Source organism: Carassius carassius, chromosome 48 (genome assembly GCF_963082965.1).
Source record: "Carassius carassius chromosome 48, fCarCar2.1, whole genome shotgun sequence".
Lineage (NCBI taxonomy): Eukaryota > Metazoa > Chordata > Actinopteri > Cypriniformes > Cyprinidae > Carassius > Carassius carassius.
The window spans coordinates 2,439,260-2,465,350 of NC_081802.1; the positions used below are offsets into that span (position 1 = coordinate 2,439,260).

Below are 26,091 nucleotides of genomic sequence, written 5' to 3' on the forward strand. Positions count from 1 at the left end.
GGAATCCGAGTCATTTTAGCGATTCGGTTTGTTCGAACGATTTGTTGCAACTTGCAACGACAATTTATATAATTTGTTTTCTGTAGATAAAGATATAAACATTTAGTTAAATGTAACCATTTCATGAGTGCAATTGATATTTTTGTGTAAACTAAAATATTTCTTCCTTTATATGTACTTGCCACATATTTTTGTTCCAAATGCCATTATTATCAGAATCGTAGATTTTCTATATCAAAAACATATCTCTCGCGATGGCTGCAGTCAAGTGAATCATAAGCGCATTGCGAATCGACTCTACTGAATCGTTCAAAAGATCCGGTTGACACGAGCACAAGGACATCATCTGCTTTTTATGCTCACTAACCTCAACTTCTTCACAGCGCGGCGCGTCTGTCGCTTCTCACGGGAGACTTTAGCTCAATTTTAGACACATATTCATAGACATTTGTGGGTTTTTTTTTTGTTTGTTTTCGTTGTGCGTTTGTGAATATATCATATGCATTAGGCTACATACGGAGCGATTTTGTGCGCAGGTTTATTTGAGTCTATTCATTTGGCGATTTTTATTTCTACCTGTTTTCTATATTCGACCCACATATGGACATACTGTGGGATGATTTCTCCTTTAAACCTCTCGACATGAGATGAAACCCAGAGGAGATGCTATATATACAAAATAACGAAAAGAAGAGGACGCGCTATTTTGGCACATGAATTGGACACACATCCCATGCGCGGACTATAACGAGGCTGGTTATCGTTTTTATGAACCTTTTGTTTCAGGATTGCTCAGAATCCTTAAATTGTAAGCCATCATCTCAAATTTATAATACACTAATATAGGATGCTAAATCATATATTGTGCGGTTTTGTAACCATACTGTAAGGGAGGAGTTATAGTGAATATTATATACAGAGAAGATTTCCTGTTATAGGCTATTTAAGCAGATGATGGTGGCACACTAAATCCATTAACACCCCAATGGCTGACATGGCATAGGCCTATATGCAGTATATTATATAAAAGAATCTCTCCCACTTAGTGGCTTGTCATTATAGCAAATATTGCAGTATTTTTTAATATAATGGACACCAATCACATGGATGATGGTTCCTCCAGCAATGGCATGGAGATGGAGATCATGCCTAGCTATATGGAGTTCATCATCAGAGCTTATTCAGTCATGTTCAGTGCCTTTAGAGACTGTAAAGACTGCGGCCTGGAGCTGTCCAGAAGAACCTTGCTGGATCATGCATACATATCATGGATGGAGATCTTCATGTTCCTCATGTGCGCGGTCATGTGGACGAAATTGCGCAGGAGACTGACCATGTACGTCTTTGAGGTGAATATACTGCAGAAGTCACTATCAATGCAAATGCAACCAGTTACCGATTGGTATCAGTTATATTTTGTACAATAAGTGTTCATTTTATTTAAACAATTCAAATTTCGGTATCGGTATTGAAAAACTTCATTAGAAAAGTTCAATAGAGTAGTCTGTAAATGTGTGTGTATCAGACACTAGGTCTCGAAAGCATCACTGGCGCCCTCAGTGAATATTTGTAGCATTTCAAAACATTGGACGTTGCATAACCATTTGTATATTAAAGGTCATTTGTGCATCTAGATGTTCGAGCGTGTGTTTCTAGTGGTGTTTTCTATGTCGAGTATCATTAGTAGGCTACTAATACCCATACTTGATGTACAAGCAAACCACTCATTTAGACTCGAACGTTTAGTTTTTACTCTTGTTGTTTCTGGGCAGCAGTATAGCAGAAGTCTTGACACTTGATGCAGAAACTCATTACTTCACATGTGAATGCAAAATGAGTTTGTGGTGTAGTTTATCCTCTGTTGAACCCGAAAGTTGTCAGAGGTTTTGTTTGCTGTTCACAGGCCAGTGAAATTAGTTTGAAACTCACCGTACAAAGTTTCCATCTGCACAAGAGTTACTTTACATAGTTTTTTTACATTGGATTTTATCTTTTACATACAAAGATAGCTGTGCAAACAGGTCATATTACTATGAAGTTTCCTAGATGTTAATTTTACCAAATTGCCTCATGTCTGGGATTATGATATCCCCACCTTTTGCATTTCATGCTTATTTTAGGCCTAGCTGACGTATGCAAATGTCAGTTTTACTTCCTGTCTTGAAACGTGTGGGGCGGAAACATGCTTTTCATGTGCGTTTATTATGCTTGCATGGCCCACCACATGCATGTGCTGCATTTACCGGGATCAAAACTGCCATGATTCATTGGTGCTCTGCATTCATGGGTGCAATAGTCTGCGGTTTATTCCCTCTTATTCTTTTCTCTCAATGCATTGAGAAACCCTGACAGATGGCATGGGGCAGCTGGCGTGATGTTTCTACAGAAATATGTGACGTGTCAGGACCCTGTCTGGTTTGTAACCCTTGAGTAAAAGACAGTGAGGTCATGGCAAAGAGTTGCAGCACTGCAGTTTGTTTTTACAAACAGGCGTGGCTCAAGCATTCGTCCCTTACAGGCCGTTAGTCACATATCAGTTTATCAGGCCTGAAAAACTTTTGCTTCTTTGCTAATAATATCCCTCTCCATGAAAGAGGGTGTCCCCTTCTAAACAACACAACCATATGATAAAACCATTGCTTGTTAACCACATGCAAAAAAAAAAAAACAATCATTAGGAACCAGATGGGATTCTGGTTTACTGGTACTGGCTTCTTTAAGGAATAGTTGACCCAAATAGAACCTGTGTTTTTTTATTGCAAAAAAAAAAAAAAAGAATAGATTTAAATGAGTAATAGATTACTTACTGATAATCTTCCCCTACAGTGAACCCTTTTGAAAAATCAGCATATGCTGGTTAGGTATGTTTTGAAGCATGGCAGCTGGTTTAAGCTGAACATATACAACTAGCTCCTGTTCTGGACCAGCTTTAACCAGCTGCCATGCTTCAAAACATACCTAACCAGCATATGCTGGTTTTTAGACAGGGAACTTTCAACCACTGGAATTACTGAGTCATCGAGTTGAACCTGAAGTAACTGGATGAACTGAAAAGATTTGAGTGATCATGAAATGTGCCAAGGTTTTCAGTGATTAATGACTTCAACTATGGGTCTCTTCGTTACTCTCAGCTATCATATTATTTCAGAAGACATAAAATATAATGCACAAGTCATATTAAGCCTTTTTTTTTTTTTGGCTGTCTGAACTCACTACTGCAGTTGTACTTTGGCCACAAGATCGTCTTGGGAGATAATTTCTGACACAGTCTGCAGTATTTAAAGTGTTTTGTGGACTATGTCCTGCACTCACAAACACATGCATGCTGTACGCAACATGAGCTTTCTGCCTGCTTTTTAAACGAATCTCCATGTTGCCTAATAAACAATTTATGGCATGAGCTCTTAGTGCTAATGAGGCCCATTCATTTTTTAAGTAAAGTTCCCTTGCACTTTCATGTTCTCAGACTGGACGGATGACTAGCACAAGGCCATCTGGCCAGTACTGTGATCTGTGTCTGTGAAAAATCAAGGTGTTGACTGTGTGCTGCGAGACCGAACGCATGCTGTTTTGAGACTGCCATGATCACTGGACCAGAGGATATTTTCAGTAATCACTCCACTAAAATCAAAATACACAACAATATCGTGTTCTCGCAAACAACATCAGCTGTCTGAAGAGCTGCCAAATAAATATCATGTCACACTGTGAATTCTGCAGGCACTAACCTTTGGGTTCTGTGTATTAACAGCAGTTCATACAGACAGAGATCATCAGATCTTCAGATATTAATGTTACAGACGTGTTTGAACGATTTACATTCTTAACACATGTTGCACAAACAATTATGACAGCAGCAGGTGCACTTATCTTTAATGTACTTACCTGTTAAAATATTGTCAATACATTTTTAAGTAATCGATTATGTGTATGTCTACTGAGAGGACAACTTCTAGATTTTGTAATCAACACAAAATAGTACTTAAGGTTAATGACCAAGCAGAAACAGTTATCAGCTAGTGCTGATAGAAGACTCTTCTAAAATCTTCGGAAAGTAGCATCCCTGAAAGGCGATTAAAGCACTCATTTATTTACGCCCTCTCAGAGACCTGATAAACTGTGCCGTTCCAAATGCTTGTATTGATGTATTTACAATGTTTGGTGCTCAGAGAGAAAATTGCATGCCATTATCAATAGGGATCTAACAATTTCTGCATCCTTCCTTCCCCTTTGTGCCGCCCTGTTAAGTGTACTCTGATCTCTTGATCAGATTCATAATTTTTACCCGAAATGATGACAGAAAATAAACTAGTAATTCCAAGAACAATCAACGCTTAAGTAAATATAACTCAACCCCAAAAGAAAGAAAAGAGGAGGGTGTTTAAAGGGGCAATTGAGTATAAGATGAGGCTCTGTGGCGCCATCTGTCCCAGGGTTTTATTGACCGGATCTCTCTCCAATCCGATCCGTTAATGTTTTGGCACTCTCATAACGCAATTGAGTGTCTTTTTCCACTCAAAAATGAAAATCATCATGATTTACTCATCCTTATGTCGTTTTTAACCTTTATGGAGCACATTAGTAGAAGAATATTCATTCTTGTCTTTCATACAAGTGGCCACATTTCACAAAAGTGATCCATACAAGTTGCATGAAGATTAAAATAAACTTTAAAGTAAAAGTATTGGTTAAGAAAGGCATGAGGATGAGTTAATAATGACAGTAATTACATATGTGCGAGATGGGCTTTTTCTTTTCCTTTTGTTTCTTGTAATTTGTCTTTTATGTATTATACAAAACCACCTGCTATCCTCAATCAGTTGCCATGGAAACTGCAGGTTTAGCCAATAGGTCACCACTTGTAAAAGACCCTAAAACAAAATGTGTTTTAGTCACATTCAGTCACCAGATTCCGGTTGGGTTCAATTCAACCCTCGGTTCTGCTTGCCATTCATGTGCTGGGAGAGAGAGTAGTTGTTGGCGGCCTACTATGGGTTGCAAGTAGAGGTGGTTTTCCAAAGCTCAAGAAACTTTTGGGGAACACATTTGTTAATCATTAAGTTTCTTCAATGATTCCTAAAGGGAAAAAACAAGTGACACAGATGAAACAGCTGACAGAGTAAGAGAACACATCTATGCAACCGAATAGCGTAGATAAAATAATCAATAAAATAGTCATACTGAATCATATTGAAGATCATACTTTTTCTTGGCAAATCCAGAGAAATCCATATCTCTCTTGAGCATTTTACCAGAAGAAAACAGCCAATCTGAGAACGTCTTCATTGAACTTCTAGAGCAAGCAAATGGAATATTAAAGAGATCTCATTTGTGGTTGTCTTTTTGGGATTGGCCTGAACTCATCTTTGACTAATTAGTGGCCAAACGACCACAGAGCAATATCAGGCTCCTCAGCTGAGAAAGGATTGTGCTGTCTATCACAACCAAAAGCTGCAGTCATCCGCCATGCCTCAGCCACCATCATCAGCCGACTGAACCTCGGCCCTCAGCAAGAGGCAGTGATAGACGAAGGGGGGTGGGGGATTTTGGTGACAGCTGGCCTCTATAAATAACCCCAGCGGGTGGAGGCGGAGAGCAGAATCCTGCAGTGTGCGCCACATTGCCTTTTGGCCAATCAGAGGCAACCATGAGACCTAAATCCTCAAGAGTGTGGTCACACAATGCCAACATACAATATATGCCTACTTTCTTTGATTGTCTCGAGCACTAGGGAGAGTGCAGATCAGGTAACGGCAAGTAAAGGTGGTGATCATGAATAGATAAATGATTAAGACATGCTTTCAATCGCATCTTCGGTTACCGTGACATTCGGCAAGTTGCATGCAGGATAGTCTGTCACAGGAGAGATAAGGTGAAGGCATGTCAGTACACAAAAAAAACATATGAACAAAATATCCAAGTTTAGCAAAGGTACTACTTTAGCTTGAGGCTGTTACCGTCAGTGGGATATGTGAGTCATCCAATGTCACGAGTCATCCAATGTCGTGAGCTAATCATAGTGGTCTTTTTATAGCTCATCCTACTTTGGAAAATCACAAAGATGCTTTACTATTCCTTGTTTTGTTTCATGTGAATTTATAGAAAAAAATGTATGGTGTATTTAACTTTTTTCAACTTGATAAACATTTGGCAACTGATTTTGCACTGTTGTGGTTTTATGACATCACACTAACATTGTACCACCAGGGGAGATATACAGTACAAAGTAAATGTTAGCATTCACTTTCAGGCAAATTAAATACATGAGTCAAAGTTACTATGTACAGCATGGTAATTTTACCGGGTAGCTTTGTGTAACATTAGCCGTGTTTCCACCGCAGGAACTTTACCCATGAACTTTGGGCTGGTACTCGGCGTGTTTCCACCGCAGGGACTTTATCCATGAACTAGGGACTTCGGTCTGGTACTTGGTGTGTTTCCACCACAGGAACCAGGCACTAAATAAAGTTCAGGGTAAAAAAAAATGCCCCCCAGAAAGTCCCTGCTGGCGAGGTAGTACTTTTTAAAAGTTCTTGAACTTTCGGGGGCGAGACTTGGGCGCTAAACTTGCTGATTGGTTGAGTTCATGCAGCATTGTGTTTTCAACCACCATTTATTCTGATCATTTTCAAAATATTACTGTTATTATGTCATGAAATGTAATTTTAAAAGTATTTCAGGCGAGAATGTAGTTGTTTAAAACTAAAATCTGTGGTTTATTCATAAAGACAGCGCCTATTTAAAAATGTGTTTTGCCAATTTCAGAGATGGTGAGCTCCACGCGATCAGCCTCACCTCGGCTAGACCTTCTGATATGTGCCGCTGGCTCTGATGTCTCTTTAGTCGTTAAACATAAAATATCATTCGTTTTGGGTAAATCTAACAGGTAATCTTTGGTATGTATTCAATTTATCTATATGTTAAAATGAAAATAAAAAAGGCAAATTGATATATTTCGTTTCATTGTAATGACTGTATAAACATTTCCCTGAACTAAGTACATGTCTGTGGCTATTATTATGTTCAAATGAAAAGGAAAGGAGGCAGTGGTATTTGATATCCTATTTCGTTTTATTGTAAATATACAGTGAGAAAAATTGCAGTAGCCAATGCGAGCTGACTGATGTTATCAGGCACTTTAGACCGTGGTGGAAACGCAGAAAGCAACAGGTCTGGGAAAAAAGTTCCTGGTATAAATGTTCCTGGTAATTTCAGTGGAAATGCGGCAATTATTTGTTCTCTGCAATTTGGTTGCGATTTCTTCTTTGTTGACGAATGAACACTTACTATTCAAATGCTAGTGGTTATTTCATTCTTTTCTCTTGTTTTTCACAGCCTTTTGCACAATGGTGTTGTATCCAACCTAAAGATGTCTCGAAGATGCCGGAGAGTGCGTGGAAGCTGGTCTTCTACACAATGTCGTGGTCATACAGCACTTACCTTTTGTTTTTCACTAGCTATTCCTTCTTTCAAAACCCCCCATCTGTGTTTTACGGTAAGCTTCATACCTAACGCATGTCCTGTTTTTGTAAGTAATAGTTTTATTAAATCCTGTCAGGCCTGTATAACTCAACCCTTGATTTCTTACAGAGATTTGAGTGGTTTAGTAAACATATTGCATTCTACTTTTAAAGGGTATAAATATACTTAATATCAACTGAAATGTACTAAGTTATCATTAATCCATGTTTACAAGGGAGTTACACAACTTGAGGAAAATGTTAAATGTTTAATGACTTAAGATCTGATGAATAAACATTAAAGGTCTCAAGTTGCTATTATCTGTTAACACTCCTTATCAACACAATAGAGGCCCATTTACTCTGGCCACTGATCACTATTTACGCTCCCATTGGTTGTTGCTGTATCATGTCATGGCTTATTTGCAAGTTTGACACATTGGCAAAGATGATTGTTGTTGCTGGATAAACCATCTGTTTTATGAGGCCAGTGTTCAACTTTTTGAAAGTCAAGGTCATTACCATCTAGTGTTGTTCTTTTTATGGTTGTGGAGTTCAATGGTGGCACTTTTCCACTGCGTGGTACTACTCGGCTCGGTACGGCACAGCACAGCTCGACTCAGCTTGGTTTGCATTTCCACTGCAGTTTAGTATCACTTTAGAGAGGGCGGGATTATTCACATGTCGTTATAGTTCCACCACCTCTACTGCTGCGACTCGTGAAAAACTTGTTCATTCTGCCTCGTCCCATCAATCTCTAACTGGATCCGCTCCTCTGCAATCAACAAGAAGAACGTCTGTACTTTCTCAACAGACAAAGAAACAGCCATGTTTTAGTTATTAAAAAGGTGCGCTTGCTCTAAACAGTTTCGTTTGATATTTAGCTGGCTGTGCCGATTTAAATCTAGCGGTTCTGTTATGTTTGTGTCGCAAGTTCAGTGGCACAGGTAGTGACGATTCTCTCACGCCAATCTGTGATCAGCAGAGTTTACATGTCACGTTTTGGTAACGGTACGGTTCACTTGGAATCTCAACCAAGGTGGTACAAACAAAAAGTACCAGGTACTGTACCCAATGGAAACCCCCCCAAAAGCAAACCATACCATGTCGTATCATGCAGTGAAAAAAGCGCCATTGGAGAACTCATTTTCACTTGTTTGTTCTCTCTTTCTTGGTTTAGACTGGAAGAGTGGGATGTCGGTTCCCACTGATATTACAATAGCTTACCTAATCCAGGGTAGCTTCTATGGCCACTCCATATATGCCACCATCTACATGGACGCCTGGAGGAAGGACTCCCTTGTGATGGTGGTGCATCACTTTATCACTCTGGCCCTGATCACATTCTCCTATGCCTTCAGGTAAGGCTAATTTAGACTATGTTCAAGCAGTGATGCAACAGCCTGTGGAAATGGGGGTTTGAAGTTCCAGTTAAAACAATAAATAAACAATTTCCAAAACTTCCAGATAAACAACTTAAATTATATGCCACTATAAAACAGTTAATGAACCACTCATCATTTTTCATGTCATCCTCAGATACCACAACATTGGCATTATCGTCCTCTTTCTTCATGACATCAATGACGTTCAGTTGGAGTTCACCAAACTCAACGTTTACTTCAAGACCCGGGGAGGAAAAGAGTACCTCATCAATGATGTCCTGTCCAACATGGGGGCCATTAGTTTTAGCATCACATGGTGAGGTTTGCTTTTGTTCAAGAAACCAGAAGTTTTCTAATGGATGCATATAGTAACACAGCATTGAAATGTTATGGTAGCCTAAAAGTGATTTGCAGAATTAGGCACACATCCTTTATTTGTCCTATGGATTTGCTCAATCCACCACTTTCATCTGACAAAACTTATACATATAATACATGTGAAACTTAGTAATTTCTGGACCTCAGTTCTGGAGTAGGGTAGATCTGTAGAAGCAGGATTGGGTACCCCAGGTTTAGGGTTAGACATTACAGGCAGATGTGTTTGATTAGGGCTGGAGGTGAACTCTGCAGGATACTGGCCCTCAAAGGCCAGAATTTCCCACCCCTGCTCTACAATATCCCTTGTACATGTAACAACTACTTTGTAATGGATTTTTGTTGCTGTTGCTGCAGCTGCTTTCTCATGTGAGCTAACTTGTTCTTATGTTTGCAGGTTTTGGTTCCGTTTGTACTGGTTCCCCCTTAAAGTTCTATGGGCCTCCTGCATCACCAGCATCCAGTCGGTTCCCGAAATCCCTTTCTATTTCTTCTTCAACACACTCCTGTTTGCCCTGCTCCTCATGAATATCTACTGGTTCCTGGTAAGAATGGGTAGTTTAAGAACACAACAGCAGTGTAGTGTAGCTCAGGGTTATAACCCGAAGATTGCTGGCTTGAGTTTTGCAGTGAATCCACTGTGAGCTGTGATCAAGTCAATTAGGCCCCGAATGTGTAATCCTACCGTCCCGAAATCAGTAGTATCAGATCACGTTAGCTAGATATCTAGCATTCTTTATCCAAAGTGTCTTGCTTTACACTTACAACATGAACACTGCACACTAATCTGGCTTTAACTGTAACTTGAAATATAACCTACGAGGTGTTCAAGTTGCATTTCTCATGTGCTATTTCTATGAAATCCCTCTGTCAATGTCAGACATTTTTTGTTTCTTTTTGCAGTTCATTGTACTGTTCGTGGTGAAGGTCCTGACGGGCCAGATGAAGGAGGTAAATGACGTCCGGGAGTACGAGGACGAGGACCTAAAGGAGAAAAAAGACACTAATGATCAGATGTCTACTGAAGGGTAAGCAAAGAAATGCAGCAGTCTGTGGTTAGCACAGGTTTACAGCATGTGCATGTAACGAAGAGGAAGTCGTGTGGTCAACTTGCAATTCAGGCAGAACTGAGAGCTGTAGATTCAACTACCTTGATTGAACCAAAATGTTTTTGCCTAATCAAGTCAAGTCTGCTTTATTAAATTAATAAATTCCAACTGTTATGAAGGCTGTTATGAATGTTCGTTTTCTTTGAAAATGCATGTTTTGCTTTACTAAAATATAATCCCAAATAGACCAGAAGAGTATATAAAACAAAGCTATATTAGATACTTTATTTCCACTTAATCTGGACTCCTTTTCTTTAAGAGTTTCAGAGTTGGGCAGAAATAGCTTTGGCTTTAGGGTAACACAGTCAGAGATCACGGAGTGTGATGGTCCGTTTTGACCTGATCTGTGAGACGTGGAGATTAGATGAAAGTGCCGTCTCGTGTCTATGTGACTAGCCTCACGGCATTAGTCCTGTTCTTATCTCTCGGACCTTGAAGTAAGGTGATATCCAACCATGCCACATGCATCCTGCAATCACAAACTCCTAGCCTGACATTGTGCTTTTTACGTCTCTTCCTTCCTCTTAGGAAACACGTGCAGAACGGGATCACAAAGAAGAAACATCTATAACGTCTAGGTGCTGCCACCTGCAGGCACCTACTGATGACTGCAAGGTACTTATATGACCTTGTTTGATTGTAACCCTAGAATGCCAAGGTGCTTGGACAGTTATAAGAAGAAACAATATTGACCATCATTTGTGTTTTATCTCTATTGTTTTTTTAACTGTAATCATAGCACTGTGATTGTTATCTCTCTTGTGTATTTCATTATTTTTTTGTTTTTGTTTAGTTAAATGAGTGACCTTTCACTGATAATTAGAAACTTACGGCATATATCTCTACCCGTGAGAAACAAACCCATGCATTTTGGAGAACAGCGGAAACCATGAAAACCAGGTTTTGTGGTCGTCGACTACAGTTTTTTTTTTTAGATTTAGACCACTGTTTTTGTCATTCTGCTGTATCTATTTTCATTCCAGGAGTGAAAGAGTTAAAATAGTTATACATAACTTGTTGTAGTGAGTACTAGTGGAGTGGTTCTCAGATTGACAGTCTGATCTGAAAAACAGGAAAAGGAACATTTAAATGGGTATAATGTTAAATGCAAATTATAAAATGCAATTAACTATGTAATCACACATAGTTAGGGGAGTGAAGAAAAACAAAATCTTACCATACCTTTTGTTGTTTGCATCAAAGGAGAAGATGTGCGTCCAATCACTCATCAGTATTTTGGCACAACTTCATGTTAATCCATCACTTTCAGAGTGTGGGCTTTAGAAGTCCATTGTAATATTAACACTTTTCAATTTTAAGGAATTTAAACAACAAAAAAGTGCAATACACAATACTGTATAATACATAATATAATATTAAAATCAGTATCCTGTTGATCAGTACCTCAAAACCATCTGAGAACCTCTGTTTTAGTACATCAGCTGTCTTGTTTAGTACTACTAATTTGAAGTTATCCAACTAACTTGGTTACAACTACAAATCAGCCTGACCTGCATCAATCAAAATCATGTTTGTACAGTATTACCGTGTTTGAATGTACAGGAGAATCTCTTTCAATGTTTGGATTACAATAATACTGATTGCATTCCTTCCGTCGATTATTATTACTGTTTTTTTCCCGCTAGCAACCGTTATTGTAATGGCGCGAACTAAACTAGCTTCGGATTGGCTAACATCTTCCAGACGCTATATTCGTGTTTATTTTACAAAAATATAGAGCGAGAACTTATAATTAATAGTGAATGATTATTATTCAGTCCGACATTTTTTTTTTTGTTGCTGCCTATACTCAAATTAATCAAAGTAATTATGCAGATGTTGTATTCAGGAATGCATGATATTTGAGAATATGTTGTATTAAACTAATCTTACGACAAAAGACCAAATGGAACTGATATTATCTCTCGCGACGTATTAATTACTCCAAAACTATCGCAATACTTGAATAGTTGATTTGCCTACTGTATCAAAAGTCCAGTTGTGGAAGAAGCTCATAATCTTCGCGCACAAATGCTAATGAGGTTTGTGCGTCGTGTTGTGGTCACGTCTTCCGTTCATGACGCAAGCTTGAGCTAAGAGCTAGCCGCTTATGATTTTGTTTTTGGGTGAAATATTTAACGCAATTAATACCGCTGCTGCTGTGTTTTCTGTGTACACGTCCATTGTTTTTAAAGCAGCCGTTTATAATGGTACTGGCAAAGGAGCTGAGTCATTTTCTAATCTTTTATTATTTTTACCCGTCATGTCAAATCACTGAAGAAAAACGATGTTGTTAAATGTTGACCCTCATTCTGCGATTTTTTTCCCCCCAGCAATTATTTGGACTCATAATTTGGGTTATCAACTAGCAATAACTGTTAAACCCCACCATACACTCCATTGATTTTATATATATATATTTTTTTTTGTTTTTGTTCTGGATTGTTTGTTATTCATAATAATTGATTAAGAATATAATCAAAATGTGGTAAAGTGCCAAATATAAATATCAAACCCCTTGAGTGTTATGAAAAGCAACTTTAATTTGAAGTGGGGTATTTTTGCGTTGTAAAATGTTATTTATTTAAAATTGCACTGTAATTTCATACTACTGTTTTTCCTGTAAATGCATTTTAGCAATAGTAGCAACTAGGGGGGATTTATACGTTATAATTTATAAGTTATTAGATTTGTTTCAACATTTTTCTTTGACCATTGACTGCTATGAGTAACAAGTATTATCTCATTCATAATGGAACAGATTTTAATAATTCCAGTTGAATTAGTGAATTGAACCCAACTGTGTTGTCATTTTTTTCCATTTAATAAAAACTGTTCAAAGTAAACAAGTGCAATATTTTCTTAGTTCAACAAAAACCTTTATTTATTCATTTATTTTTCTTTGTCCTTAAGAGTCAAGATTATGTACCTCTGATTTGCAAAGTTTATTCGAGTTTGGGAATTTAAAAAAAAAGGAAAAAAAAAAAAGAAATCAGTGCATGTTGAAACATATCAGCTTCCAAAACAGCACATTTGTGCCACACTGCTTCCTTAACGAAAGCAGAAGTGAACAGCTGATGTCAAAACCCACACGTGGTATTAGGAAAAAAGAAATGGGAGTTATAAAATGTCTTGAAAATCATGGGAATAATTCATATTTGTCAAACCTTAGGATAAAAGAATATGCAAAACAAGAAAAGCCAGGTTTCCAAACATCACATAATTGATATATATATATATACATTTATATATAATACTCTCTCAGAAGAGAATCAGCAGTGAGAGTTCAGACTCGTGTGAGCACATGACGAAGATTGAGGAGCATCAACAGACTTCTTCTCAACCAGCAACGGTTTTGGCCCACTTTGTAGTAGCTGCCAGTGAAGAATAATCACACGAGGAAAGGCTTTCAGGAAACGCTGCTTAGAAGTACAATCGTAATTGATGCAAGTGTGCACATTTCATGATGGGAACTGATTTGTTTGTGATTCAAATTGAAATCTACTCCATTTGAACAATTACTTATTGTATTTTTAAGGTCGTGGGACTTGAGGCAATGCTGAGACGAGGATGACTTGAAAGGCTAGCGGTGTAGTGGATGAAACTCTTGACAGGGAAATCAACATTCATTCTTCAGAAAACTAAAGCAATCAGACAAACTAGTGAAATGAAGAAAGCAAACACACTCTTGGCTCTGCTGTGGCCCCCGGGGGCCCTTCGTATTGCGTGTGTGTGAAGAGATGGTTGGGGGTTAATGCTGTTTGACCCGAGGAGACGTGACTCTGCGCAGGAAACTGTACAGAAGTCCAAAATTCTGCAGGAAAACAAGAATTACCTTTTACAAAAAAAATTACTGTTTTGTAATATGGTAATGACATATTTAAAAAAAATTTCAAGGTTATTAAACTAATATATATATATATATATATATATATATATATATTCATTCCTTGAAATAAGACAATGGTTAACAAACAAAAAAATATATAATTAAATTATATATTTATAATATAAATATAAGTTTTTTTATATTAAAATATACATATTTTAAACTATAAATGTAACTTCACTGAAAAAAAATTATATATATATATATATATATATATCACACAAAATAAAATACAAATATAATTTAAGAATATTTAAAATAATATATATATATATGCATTGCAAAGAACTTAGTTTGGACAAATTTAAACGTGCTTTTCACAGTATTTAGATTTTTATGCAGCCTCAGATTATCAAATGTTTCTCAGCTAAATATTGTCCTCCTAACAAACCACACATCAATGGAGAGAATTATTCAGCTTTCAGTTGATGTATAAATCTCAAAATTGACCCTCAAGACTGGTTTTGTGTTCCAGGGTCACAAATAAGAAATACTAAACTATATAAACATTTTTTTTAAATGATACTAAAACAATACTAAAATGATACTCCAAGACAGATATTACAATATATATTTTATTATAGTAATGAGAAGTAGAGGAAATGTGCTCAACTGAAAACTTACCACAACAATGAAATGAAGTTAAGTATTTGTATTTAAATGTATTATATATTTAACTCTTGTCTGTGTTTGTGTGTGTGTGTGTGTGTGTATATACATATATACACGTATATTTTTCAATCTTATTAATATAACATTCCTATAATATTAAAATAAAATATAATAATAATAATAATAATAATAATAATAATAATATTGACATAAACAGAAGATTGCAAAAATAAATATCACATTTTTTTTCTTTTGATTTGGGGGATGAAATGTAACTAGACAAATATATATTGCATGCAAAGTGTGGAAATGTTTTTTTTATAAATAAAGCAGCAGCTCTAAATGCGTCTGAATATTTGTGGTACCTGGATGGCCAGATACAGCACTCCGAGATAAGAAGCGATGCAGAAGGCTAGCAGCAGGTCGAAGATCGCCGGTTTAACCCTGGATCGTTTCAAATACAACATAATTATTCAACCAACCCTGGGTTAATCACACTCACCAACATTGTAACCAACATTAATCATTAACATCATTAAACTCATAAATATGAACATGTAGTGCGTGCAACCTTGAAACCCGGGTTCAAATTCATCACTAACCTGGGTTTAATCACAAAACATGTTTAAAACAATCCTGGATTGACAACTGAGATTTAAACTGCAGGCTCTAATCAGTGGATATCTCACCTATAAGCATTCATGGTCTGCTTGAGTTGATCATAAAAGACAAACTCGGGGTCCCTGTCAAACACACAACACATCATTTAAGCTCTGAAAATTCATTTCCACTCAACATGGGATCACGCGGCCGTGCTGATTTGAATTCACCTCTTATCGGCTCTGACCAGATGTCTCTTGACGTCCTTCAGATAGTGGTTGAGGTAATACTCCAGCGTGTGGACGATGCTGCTGTCTTTGTCCAGCAGCTGTGCGGCTCGCGGTTGAGCGGTCAGCCAGTCCAGCAGTGACACCAGCTGATCCTCCTGCACCTGCTGTTGGGAAAAAACAACCAGACACACGACGTCAGCTTCACAGAGACGAGTCTGCACGGAGAGCTAAAACGCTAGGAAACGTGCACATAATGCTGCTTTGAATACTGTGAGTGAGGGCTGTTCAATGCAATTCTGAAGACTCAAATGTGCTGAACATGGGGTTTTTGATTACACTCACCATCTGTTCAGTGAAGATCTCCAGGTCTCCGCTGACTCCCTGCGTGACACAAGACAACGACCACATCATTAAAACACACATTTTGTGGCTTTGTGGTGCTCAATGGTAGAGCTGCATGATTAAAGGTTATAAAGATAAAATTGTGATATGGTTAAGTGTGATTTTCAAATTTAAATTTATAATTAAATATATGCGATGTGTGTTTTAGTTTTCTTACAGTTTGTGTTGTAAAATATATTTTTTTCTTTTTATTTTATAGTCAAATATTACAATTAGTATTTCTTATTTTGTTTATTTTTATTTAGTAATTTTTTTATTTGTATTTTACAGTCAAATAATGCTTCATAGTTTTATATTTAATAATTATTTTTCTCTTTTTATTTTAATCAAAATTATAATAAAATATTTCTTATTTTGTTTCATATTTTCTTTTTAATTATTTTCTCTTTTTATTTTAGCCAAATATTACAATAATAATGTTACTTGTTTCATATTTTTTTTTATTTCGTAATTATTTTTCACTTTTTATTTTACAGTCAAATATTACAATAAACATTTCTTATTTTGTTTAATATTTTTTTATTTTGTAATTATTTTCTCTTTTCATTTTACAGTCAAATATTACAATATTTCTTATTTTGTTTAATATTTTTAGTAATTATTTGTTTACAGTCAAATATTATATTTTTTAAATTAGTAATTATTTTTCTTTTTAGTTTAGTCAAATATTAAAATATTTCTTTTTTATATATTTTTATTTAGTAATTATTTTCTCTATTTCACAGTCAAATATTACAATAATAAAATGTATTATTTTGTTTAATATTTTTATTTAGTAATAATAATAAAGGAATAAACATGGTGCGCTATAAGCAATTATAATCACAATACCAAATCACAAAAACTGTTTCAAGAGTGAAGAAATGAGTTTAACAATTTGTACTGTAAAAGTAAATTATATAAAAAATATAATTTTTCTTAAAAACTTTCTTATTTTATAGTTCAATATCACTATGGTAATTTGTTTTAATTCTGTTTAATATTACATAAACTTACAACTTAGTTAAAATAATTAAATAACTTCAGCTACTTGCAAATTAAACGTTTTAATTATTTTAACGATGTACTAGTAAAAGCAAACCTGTAGAAATACATTAAATCAATATATATAGCTTATATATATTATTCTAAAACACACACACACACACAATCACACACACACAAACACAAACGAACACAAACGAAGATAATGCAACATCACCTTCTCCGTCAGGTTGTATATGACTCTCGCCAGCGTTTCTGCGATGACTTTAGTGTTGCGACTGAGCTTCGCCAGATCCACGTGAGGCCTGCGGGAAACGGAATCAAGAGCGAGATGACGTCATCAATCCGAATCAACCAATGGGCAGCGAGGGAAGAAACTAGCCGTCAGGGGAGAGAGAGCACCAATCATCACCCACCCAGCGGTGGCCTCTCCCGCCCCCTCCAGAGAGGACGACACTGACCGCTTGTCCATGATGGAGTGGCGCGCCGGGCTGCGATGGCTCTCCAGGTGGGACAGGGTGAAGGCGGGCAAGCGGCGGATGCCGAATCGCTCGTGCTCCCACGCCAAAGTGTCATCAGCCAGGTTGATCTTCTTGTGGACCATTGAGAACTCCAGCTCAGGGTGCTGATGGGCCACAACCTAATGACAGGACACAACGATGACCGGCCGAAGGCGTGAAGTAAATGCTGTGTTTATTTCTAGACGAGGAGCAGAGAATCTTACAGTCTCTAGCTCTTTGAGCAGGATGTGTTGTGGGCTTCCCTCTTTCGGAGGCTTGGACACGTGCAGGTAAAGGTTGTCGCCGTTACCCAGAGTGTCAAGACACAAAACAAACGCCACGTTGTCCTGAAGCAGACTGGAATCTGAAAGACAATGGGGAGGTCAATCCGTACTGATTTTTAAAATTAAGAATTTTTATATATTTTTTTACATCATAACATCATATTTATTATTAACAGTAGTAGTAGTACTATATAGTGCTATTATGGTTAATTTTGTAAAATTGGACTTTTGTAAATTAAAATTTACAAAATCTAATAAAATTTGATTTGTAATTACCCCAAAATACACCAGGACTCTTATTTTGAAATGTGCATGCATTACTATTTTCAGCTGCTCATAATAAACACAGTTTACCCAAAATACCAAAAGATAACCAGAAGAAAAAAAAACATGCATTATACAAGACTTTTAATTACAAACAAGGCTGAAATAAACAGACTCTTATTATGAAATTGCACTTCATGTTAACTATATTTGTTCTGCACGTTCATAAACATCTAATTTTAGTCGCAAATGCGAGTAAAATGTTTAACCCATCAAGCACAGCTTTGGTCGTGAGGTACCTGTGTGATCCAGGTTGTCTTCCAGCCAGCGTTTAGTGCCTTGGTAGTTAAACTTCCCGCCTCCCGACAAGAAAAACAGCAGGTTGTATCTACTAAAGACATTTTTCGTAAAACACGTAGATAGGAAACAGTATCAAAATAACGACATAAATCATCAGTTACCCTGCATGAGAGCGTTTGTAGGAATAGAGTCTAGAAAACAGTCTTGCGAGCTCCAGCAGTATAGCGACGCCGCTCCCGTTTGAGTCTGCGCCATACGACAGCCACTGAAAGAAAAAAACAACACTCTGAATATAACAACAAACAACTCAAAAGGGAGTATGAAGAATGAAACCAACATGACCTCTTTACCGGAGCAACTCCAAAAGAGTCGTAGTGAGCCACCAGGACAATAGTGGGCAGATCTTCTCCCGCACCTGTGAGACGACCCTGAGAACAAGATTGAGAAATTATATCAGGAGTCAAAAAGGGCAACTAGTTATCGAGAAGCTAATCAAGTGACATTTCGGTGCAGCTGGAGGGTTTATAAACACCTGACGTTCGACTGAACTGACTTTCTCAGATTAGTAGGGATGTAATGATTCACTCAACTCACAATTCGATTCAATTTACGATTTTGATTTTATGATTCGATTCATGATTTTTCTTTTTACAAAATGAGATTTAAGACTAATTAAAATTTAAATGAATTGACACAGGATCCTTTTATTATCGCTTGGACAAAATGCTTTACATTTCTTTGTGAAATTGAAAATATAACACTATAATAATAATAATAATAATAATAATAATAATATAATAATATATCACTTGCATATTATTATTCTTTTGTTGGTTTTGATTGCTTCCATTGTCCATTTTACCTTTTGGATAAAAGCATCAACTAAATGACAAAATGTAAATATAATGGAAATGTAATAACAAAACTAAATTGAAATAAAAAAAGGCCCAAATCAAATAAATAAGTAACACAAATAAAATAAATATCTTCATATAAACAAAATAAGGCTTTGTCTGTGCCTGGTTACTGCTGTAAACAAAGCACTTATGAACACTGCTGCGGATGGAGCTTAAAGCGTTTCCTTGGTTACCGCTGTAAACAAAGCACTTACGAACACTGCGGCAGGTGGAGCTTAAAGCGTTTCCTTGGTTACCATTGTAAACAAAGCACTTACGAACACTGCAGCGGGTGGAGCTTAAGGCATTTCCTTGGTTATCACTGTAAACAAAGCAGCACTGCACATATAAACTTTACTATGCATTATACAGAGGCAAGATTAAAAGAAAAATATACCATTTAAACTTTTCTTAAGACAGTAAGTTCCCCTCAGACATATATTCATAAAAACTTCTACCCTTAATTGAATCGCAATTTGTTGAGCATCTCAACCAATTTGAATCGTCACATATTTAAATCGATTTTTAACCGGCTCACGGTTAATCGTTACATCCCTGCAGATTAGTGTTTTTAATGTCCTCTGTGCCTAAAACTGCTCTGAGCATTCAACACAAAAGTGGATGAATTACTGTTAAGATCCTTTTTAGAGTTTGACAGCTTCCATTCACAATTGACTTTCACTTTATGAGATCTGCGTGAACGTTCTTCAAAACATCTTTACTTTCGGTCCACAGGACAAAGAAAGTCACACGGGTTTTTAAACGACATGAGGGTCAGTATTTGCTGAGAGGAGCTGGGTTCATGTTCTGGAGTCAGTTTTACTCACCTCTAGACTAGTAATGGCCCAATCACTGACAGCTTTACTCTGAGCTCCACTGGTCACCATCTGAAAACCGTTAGCTGTCGCTGTATGCAGCAGCACTGGTCAAAAACATACTTTAATACACTTCAGCTTACTATTAAGATATAAATATATGCCAAAAACTATATATCTAACTATATAACTACACACACATATATATATATATATATATATATATATATATATATGGGTGTGTTTGTGTGTGTATATATATATATATATATATATATATATATATATATATATATATATATATATATATACACACACACACACAAACACACCCATATATATATATATATATATATAATACTTATAAATACATTATACATTTGAAATCTGCATGTACAAATATCATATAAAATATATAAACAATATAATAAACATGTATAAAATACTGTGAAAATGTTGTATATGTACACTTTAATATAATACTATATATTTATACAATATATTTATGGTATATTTGTGTGCATAGGCTTGATTATAATATGTATATCTAATACATATACTGCATAACAATATAATACTTAAAAACACATTATTAAAAGAACATGTAATTTAAATATAATTATATATTAATTAAATATAATTATATAAATATATATATATATATATAAATATATCTATCAAGCGCAAGGTTGGGGGTTCGATTCCCCGGGAACACATGATATGTAAAAATTGATAGCTTGAATGCACTGTAAGTCGCTTTGGATAAAAGCGTCTGCTAAATGCTTAAATTTATTAATTTAAATGATTTTTTTTTAAAAAAATGTATACATGCTAAAAGATATATGTAAAAATAATAATACATAAATACACGTAAATAAAGCATTTGTATTTATATACAATTCAAGATATAAACAATGGCACAGAAATAAATATTTTCTGGGTTCAGTATGAAGTACCTTCAGCAGCTGATGAAGACCCCTGTGAGGAAGAGGAGATCTGTGTCTGTGTGTAGATGGACAGCAGCTCCTCGTCCTCCAGAGCAAAGTACACAGGCACGATGGTCTCTGTGGCCAGCAGCTCCGGCTCCAGCTCCATGAACTGCTAAAGGAGTGAAACACACCACAATCAGCCTCCAGCGAGCGGGACGGCCCCATCAGACTCAAGCAGGCCCAGCGTTACCTGCACTATGTCCTGCGGCATAGTGGACATGTTCTGGGGCAGTATGATGACCACGGCCCCCGCTGACTGTTGCAGGGCTTTCTGATATTTCTCGTAAGAGAAATCGGCGAGTCGCATCATCACACATCGACGGCTGAGCACCTCGGCCTCCACCGTACGAGCCTCTGTGTTTAAAATGGCGTTACGGGAACCTGTGAATAAACTTGGATTATTAGTGCATGGGATGCATATTACAGACAATATGAAAATTAAATATCGGACTAAAATAAAAATAATGAATGACATTATTTATAAATAAAAGCTATAACTCAAAAAGTAAATTAAAAAGTACCGAAATATAAATAAAAAACTGTATCTTTAAAAAATAGTTTCTCACATGATTAGCATGTTGCTAGCATGTTTCTAAAATATTTATGTACTGTATAGGTAGATGCCCAATTCAACTGCGCCAAGCACGTAGACGCGTCCACCATCTTTAAAGGGGGGGTACAATGGTGTTTCGTGTATTCAGAGTTGTTCACAGTGTTAAAGAGATGGATTCTCATGCTAAACATGGCCAAAGTTTTAAAAAATAATTTAGAAGAATGACTGAGAATTTCTGCGCCGAAAATCTAACTTCTGGGTTGGTACAAGTTTCGGCTGGTTTTTTCGATCGCGGATCTAATGACGTGGACGAGAACCGAAGTGCTTATATGAGTATTTCTCATTTCGGAAAAGCGCGCCCGCGCACACACACTGACCAGAGGAGAGCGAGACCGCCCACATCAACACGCTTCAAAATCATTGGCAGCGCAATATAGGATTTGTTCCAGAATGCCTCCAAATAAGTTTGTTTTTGGATGTGAGGGAAAGTTTACCGTGTTCAGCTTCCCCAAGAACCCAGCGTTACATGAACAGTGGATGCAGTTTGTTTTTCCAGGGCAGTAACGGTGTTTAGCAAGTGCCTTTGTGTGTTCTGGTCATTTGAGTGATGAATGTTTTATAAACAAGGCCCAAGTCGATGCTGGATTTGCACATCGTTTGCTATTAAGACATGGAGGGATCCCAGTGATAAAAGACCCCATTCATGTAAATACAATTGCATCAGATTTCTATCTTTTGTTGGAAATCAGCACATAAGTGAATATATGTTAATGGAAACAACACCAAACATCAGTATTATCGTATTTTTCGGACTATAAGTCGCACCTGAGTATAAGTTGCATCAGTCCAAAAATACGTCACGATGAGGAAAAAAACATATATAAGTCGCATTTATTTAGAACCAAGAGAAAACATTACCGTCTACAGACGCGAGAGGGCGCTCTATGCTGCTCAGTGGTAGGCTACAGGAGCAGTGAGCAGCATAGAGCGCCCTCTGGCGGCTGGAGACGGTAATGTTTTCTCTTGGTTCATGTCAAATTAATTTTGATAAATAAGTCGCACCTGACTATAAGTCGCAAGACCGGCCAAACTATGGAAAAAAGTGCGACTTATAGTCCGGAAAATACGGTATAGCTCCGCCTACCGCACGCCTCCCGGAGTTCGGCTTTTTCCGGAAAGAATCGGAAAGCTGTATTTTTCTTTTATAAATATGATAAAACTAAAGACCTTTTGGATATATGAAGGATGCAGTACTATATAGGTACTCAAGATTAACATGAGATTAGGTGAAACCACGTATGTTATGTACCCTTTAACGATCAACTTGACGTCATTCACCATAATAATCAATGAAAATTCGAAGATGCCACAATCCTGCACAGCCGATGGTTGTTAAAAACACATGGATTTATATTCCCGGAGCAACAGGATGACCTTTCACAGATGATAATGTGTTGTTTTGTTTTTCAGATAGAACAACAGACTGATAGATAGATAGATAGATAGATAGATCGATCGATAGATAGAACGATAGATAGATAGATAGAACGATGAAAACAAATGAGATTGATTGAGTCTCAAGGCATTCTGGGAGTGTATGTTTGAATTTTGACAGTTGGAGTTAGAATTTGACAGTTGGAGTTCTAACAGTCTTGGCTCATCTCAACACTCCGTCAATGTAAGTTTAATCATTTAAAATCCTCAGTTTCATGATAAACAATGAGTCAGAAAGTCTGGAGGTCTGAGCTGATCGGAGTTAGTGGGGTGTAACGTTAGCTTGAAAGCTCTCGGAGGAGTAGCGTTCAGAAATTTAGTAAGAAGAAGCTGTAACGGCAGATCAGTAGACAGGCGTTCTCAAGTCAAACTAATACAGCATTATGGGATGTTGTGAGGTGTAGCGAGTGTCTCACCGTAGGTCTGTCCCTGCAGGTCGTACTGCTGCATGCGGTACACGCTGAACTCATGCGCCGCTTCCGCCCGCAGCAGCACCAGAAACAGCACCAAACTCAGCGGCAGGGACCACTTCAGCATGTTCTCCAACACCTCACTGGCCTCCTCGAACATACTGCAGCCGGTGCTGTAGACTACTGCGGAGAGAAATCGAGAAAACACGGAATGAATGACCGACGGAGATCTCTCGAGCTGTCAGGAGTCGCGGTGGGGATTTCAGTCAGGCGAAGTCAACGGACACCTACACGCCTGTATTGTTTCATTGATGCACGTTTAGATTTTTCTATAACAGATTTGGTTTAAAATATATCAAATTAAGCGTTTAGGGTTTTGGAAAATAATTTTAATTGATTAAATCTTGTCCACGTGCCTCTTGTTAGTGATAGTTGGGGTCCATCAGGAAATTTCAGGGACTGCCTCAGCTGACCTTTTTCTCTAGTTAGATTTATTATCTTTTTTTTTTTTTTTTTTGGGAAAACATTCTGAAGCTGTTTCCTGTGGGAAATGCAGTGCAATTTATTCATTTAACGAATTACTAATAAATTAAAATACATTTTAACTTACCTAGTGTACAACTTTTTAATTAATTTCATGTTTCTAAAATATTTTTTATTTTATATAAATTTTTATTTACTTGTCATAATAATTAATGAGCCACATATTAAATTAGATTTTAAAACTAGAATGAAATCTCTTTTATTGCTTATATAAAAAAAACAATAAACTTCCTGATGATGATGATAAAAACGTATATTCAAATAAATAATTACATTACATTAAATAATTAAACATATTATTTATTTGTTATATACAAAACAACATGTTCCCTGAAAGTGAATAATAATAATAATAATATGTAAATACAAATGAATAATTGAATATTAAATTCAATTATTAAACTATAAATATTGGTTATATCCAAAACAATATGCTCCCTGAAGTTTAATAATAATAATAATGTTTGAATTAAAGTAAATTATATGTAAAAGTTGCATGAACTAATTACAATTAAATGCTTTTATCGTCCACTAGAGGGAAGTCTTCCGCAATAATCAAAATCTGACCCCAGTTGAACTTTTCTAAATAACACACACAGATAGACACAGTAAGATCACTTCATTTAGTTCAGAGCTAAAATACTAAAACAGATTCTAAAGGCTGTAAATGCTTTATTTGTGAGGTGAAGTCAATAGGCAATAGAGGTTTGCATTTATTTGTTATCTTTTCTGCTTTTGTTAATGATAAAAATGGATCCATGCAGGATTCCAGTTACAATTTTCCCAATCGTGTGATTATTAAACAATTACATGACATTAAAATGGGCGTTTTCACATAACCTTTATAAGAAATACCCATTAAAGCAGTGCAAATATTTTTGATTGAACAAAAAGCACATTAAGCAGAATATGTAATGGCATTTAGAACAGAAAGGTAAACTCTAGTAATGGCTGTAAGTGGTTGAGGGAGACAATCAATCTGTTTAAGTGCTATAACATCCAAAACAGTCTCCAAAGTGTTCACTAGTTTTTAGAAAAGGCCAATCCTTTCCAAAAATGTTCTCGGAATGTTCTGACAAAGCTTTCCTCAAAGTTATCAATAATCATTTACCGAACATTGAGTCTGTGTTACTGGTCTTTAATAACGTTCATTAGAAAGCATTAGCACAAAAACGTTACTTATATTCATCGTTCTCTAAAAAATAAAAATAAAAAGAGAACATTAAAAGTAACAGTGTTTGCAGAATTCTAAAAAGCAAAGTTCTCTCAGTGTTCCAAAGGAGCAACATTTAAAAATGGACACTTTGAATTTTCAGAGGATGTTTATTAATGGAGAAAGTTAATGAATTTGAGCATTTTCAAAGCATTCGTATTGTGTTATTTGACGCTCTCAGTCTCTATGAGCAGCTAGAGTAAAGTCTAGCCTCTCAAAACAGAGCAATGAGTAAATTATTAACAGTTATTATTGGTTTTTAAATAGCTATTAATAGCCATAATCCTTCAGTCGCTGGCTTTCTGTTTGTATATGTGTAAAGCCACTGCGGTGAACAGGTCAGCTATAGACGTGCACTTGTTCTGGGCAATAAACGTGTGAATGTAAACACAAACAGACATAACATCAACAGAGCCATGCAGTGAAACAGACAGCTTGCTGCGTTCTGATGGCAGTCAGAGCTAATGGACAGAGTAGTCCTGGAGGAGCCAGCGTTTCCATTAAGTCGCATTAATGCGTTCAGGAAAGACTCATCTCTTCAGATCCGGCTCTCTGAAAGCCACACGGGCCGGGACGACACACTTTATATGTTATTTAGAGTTTGGACTCTAAATGAAAGGGCCACTTTTGTCTCACAACGACTGACCCATACGCACAAAGCATGTCCAACATCCCATCTACTCTTTCTGCTTCCTTAAACCAGAGAGATGTTATATCGTCCATTAGCAGAGCAGATCGGTTTCATCGGTTCCAGAAACACAGGCGAACTGTGAACTGTCCGGAA

General features: G+C 36.6%; 2 protein-coding genes across 6 annotated transcripts; one reads left to right on the forward strand and one right to left on the reverse strand.

The window, feature by feature from the left end:
- Nucleotides 1-313: 313 nt before the first annotated feature.
- Nucleotides 314-12,635, forward strand: LOC132131146 (ceramide synthase 1-like). Of its 2 annotated transcripts, none has more exons than XM_059543129.1 (7): nucleotides 314-1,349; nucleotides 7,336-7,495; nucleotides 8,641-8,821; nucleotides 9,000-9,161; nucleotides 9,618-9,765; nucleotides 10,124-10,248; nucleotides 10,858-12,635. In XM_059543129.1, the coding sequence occupies exons 1-7, from the start codon at nucleotides 1,089-1,091 to the stop codon at nucleotides 10,898-10,900; spliced, it is 1,080 nt and encodes a 359-aa protein (XP_059399112.1). In that variant the 5' UTR covers nucleotides 314-1,088; the 3' UTR covers nucleotides 10,901-12,635. The 2 variants fall into 2 exon arrangements, with proteins under 2 accessions (XP_059399112.1, XP_059399113.1); XM_059543130.1 differs by having other exon boundaries at nucleotides 1,119-1,336.
- Nucleotides 12,636-13,354: 719 nt separating this feature from the next.
- On the reverse strand, nucleotides 13,355-23,860 carry LOC132131627 (BOS complex subunit ncln-like). 4 transcript variants are annotated; one of them, XM_059543688.1, is made up of 15 exons: nucleotides 23,558-23,860; nucleotides 21,285-21,475; nucleotides 21,062-21,206; nucleotides 20,118-20,212; nucleotides 18,745-18,822; nucleotides 18,556-18,659; nucleotides 18,394-18,482; nucleotides 17,771-17,910; nucleotides 17,463-17,686; nucleotides 17,264-17,351; nucleotides 16,003-16,041; nucleotides 15,661-15,824; nucleotides 15,520-15,573; nucleotides 15,196-15,274; nucleotides 13,355-14,143 (listed from the first exon to the last, which is right to left on the reverse strand). In XM_059543688.1, exons 1-15 carry the CDS (start codon nucleotides 23,709-23,711, stop codon nucleotides 14,081-14,083), a joined length of 1,707 nt encoding a protein of 568 aa, XP_059399671.1. In that variant the 5' UTR covers nucleotides 23,712-23,860; the 3' UTR covers nucleotides 13,355-14,080. The 4 variants fall into 4 exon arrangements, with proteins under 4 accessions (XP_059399671.1, XP_059399673.1, XP_059399669.1 ...); XM_059543690.1 differs by having other exon boundaries at nucleotides 17,508-17,686; nucleotides 23,558-23,858; XM_059543686.1 differs by having other exon boundaries at nucleotides 18,394-18,485; nucleotides 23,558-23,858.
- Between the last annotated feature and the right edge of the window lie 2,231 nt (nucleotides 23,861-26,091).